The following is a 2,469-nucleotide window of genomic DNA, read 5'->3' on the forward strand; positions in this document are numbered from 1 at the left end:
AGAATGGACACTGATATAATATATCCAGATATGTGTACAGCTGCTGTGTGACAATGTAAACTTAAAAAAAAACCAACATTTCCATGTCTAGAGAAGAGGGTGCGTTCTTTAAAAATTAAATCATAATGATGATGCTGTGAAACAGTTCAGAAGCTCCGTGTATTGTCCTTGATACGTGAAAACTAGACAATGCACAGTAATAACACTGATGAGCTGCGTCAGTGTAAAATAGCCCAAACCTACCTTCTGTTTCAGGCGGCGTTGTGTTGGATGGAGCTTGACTGCCCTCGTGTGTCCAAACTCAGGAACGGCAGTTTCCCTGAAGGGGTATTCTGTTCCAAGTTTGTGGTAGTTAGCCAAGAAATATTACATGATTACTATTACTCTCTCTCCCCTTTTTAAAACCTGTTCACGATAAATATTGTATACATTACCTTTATTTTTGTAATGTTCTTCCCTATTTGTGGATATTCTTGAGTGAAATACATCTTATTCGTATATGGAAAGTACTTAATGAAGATAATATACTTTATATTTTTTTATGTAACCGTTCAAGTATTTGTTGAAATGCTTTTGTTACTGATAAATACATGTACATTTAAATTGATTTTGTTCTGTCTGTGATTTTGTAGATCTGGATGTTCAGCTGGTCTCAGATCAAGCATCCTCCTCTGTACTGACTCCACTATCCCCACCTTCATCCCATTCATTAGATTCCACAATTATCCTGGAGTCCAGAAGAATGAGGAGGAACCCAACAGGGTTAATGGAGCAGAATGAAGCAAGACAGGTAAGCTTTGAATAAATGCATTTAAAATCCTCAATTACATAATTGTTTATTATTGATACTTATCTGTAGAAGTGTTTTGTAAATGTATTCTCGGCATAAAGGAAAGGCATTAAAAATCCTCTTAAATTTCCATGAGCATGTCATAACAATATAAGATGTTTTGGCAGAAAGTTGATTGTGTTCTGAGGGTCAATCCAAAGGGTGAGGAAATCTTCAAGGAGTATGAAAAGACCAAAACTCTAACAGATGCCACACATAAACAGATGGTGAACGTCCTGGTTGCAGACATGTTAGAGCTACATGGGTAAGAATTGGAGGTCACTTCCCTCCCTTTATCATCACAACAGATTCATGTGGCACAGATAAAGAATGCTATTCTGTGTTGCTATAAAAGGGGAATTTATCCTTTAACTTCTTGCAAAACATACACACTTGCAAAGTAAACTGATTTATTTTGAAAGGAGGATTCCATCCTCAAGTTTGAGGACCAGTTATGCACTGGGAATTGTGACACTTTTTCCATACCTCCAAGATCCTTTCTCCAAACATGGATATGTAAGTTCTGTCTGAAAACCCAAACCAGTGTGTTTTTATATTTTCTTCCCTTTTATAGTTTTAAAGTTAAAATGATCTTGTTTTAGATGAGTGTTTATAGGTTGCTCAGCTTTGTATTTTCCACTTGTTTTTGTAATGTTATATAGTCATTGTGTGAACTTATTGTGTTGAGTAATTCATTCTTGAAGCCAAGCACGAGATGCCTCTCTTTGGGTCTTTTCTTAAACAGGAACACTACTATGATCCTGAGGGTAATACTGGCTTCATTGCATGGAGAATCAAGACAGTTCAACATAACACCTGTGCTGGCTCCCGGTGTCATTCCAAGACTGTTCTTCAGGATGGTCCAAAAACCAGACGAGAATCTCTGTTATTCTGTCAACAGCGATTTGATGAGGAGTGCAGGGAGGCAATATCTACAATACGATATTCCACTGATGAATCTGTGGTCAAAGAGAAGATGAGCGAATTTCCAGTATTGACAGAAGGTGGTCAGTGAGGATGCATCATCTTCAGTCCTGGATTTGTTCCCTCGTTTCCTTGCTGTATCTGGATTGGTAAGAAAATCTTTAGCTTTGGAAGTAGTTTTGAAAAGGAAATGACCTTCTCTGTAGTTATTAAATGAGTTCACTGGTACAGCAGAGAAAGGAGTTGTTCAATGATCACCATAACAACAACAGGCCGGTCCAAACTGAGAAATTCGACGTTCTAATCTTTTATATCCCAAATGTATGCATAAATAACACAGCAGGTCTGAATTTTTAGTATTTGACCTTTTATCCATTTATGTCCGTTATGTTTAAACCTGTATAAACCTTCTTTATAGATCGACCATGATTTCTCCATGATGTTTGGTGACGAAGTGTCCCAGAAGTTCCTGGCAAAGTGGTCAATATTCCAAACAATAGGCCAAACATCATTGCAGACTGCAAGACTCTTAAGAATATGGGCGAGCTGCTGTCAGGATCTGAACCTGAATCTGAGGACTGCAATGGTCAGTATAAATTGTTTTGTATTTTTAAAATGTTCCAGTCTTTAAAAAAATAATTAAAGAGAGATCATTTAATTATTTTGTGATGTCTTTACGATGGGACAGCGATATGTCCTCAATCCTTTTGCAGCTG

The 2,469-nt window shown here is 37.2% G+C and overlaps 1 protein-coding gene across 1 annotated transcript; it reads left to right on the forward strand.

The window, feature by feature from the left end:
• Positions 1–567: 567 nt before the first annotated feature.
• LOC108261749 (uncharacterized) lies at positions 568–2,035 on the forward strand. Its single transcript, XM_047153889.2, has 4 exons — positions 568–790; positions 958–1,094; positions 1,252–1,345; positions 1,575–2,035. The coding sequence occupies exons 1-4, from the start codon at positions 743–745 to the stop codon at positions 1,842–1,844; spliced, it is 549 nt and encodes a 182-aa protein (XP_047009845.1). The 5' UTR covers positions 568–742; the 3' UTR covers positions 1,845–2,035.
• The last annotated feature ends 434 nt before the right edge of the window (positions 2,036–2,469 follow it).

This window comes from Ictalurus punctatus, unplaced genomic scaffold (assembly GCF_001660625.3).
Source record: "Ictalurus punctatus breed USDA103 unplaced genomic scaffold, Coco_2.0 Super-Scaffold_100046, whole genome shotgun sequence".
NCBI lineage: Eukaryota > Metazoa > Chordata > Actinopteri > Siluriformes > Ictaluridae > Ictalurus > Ictalurus punctatus.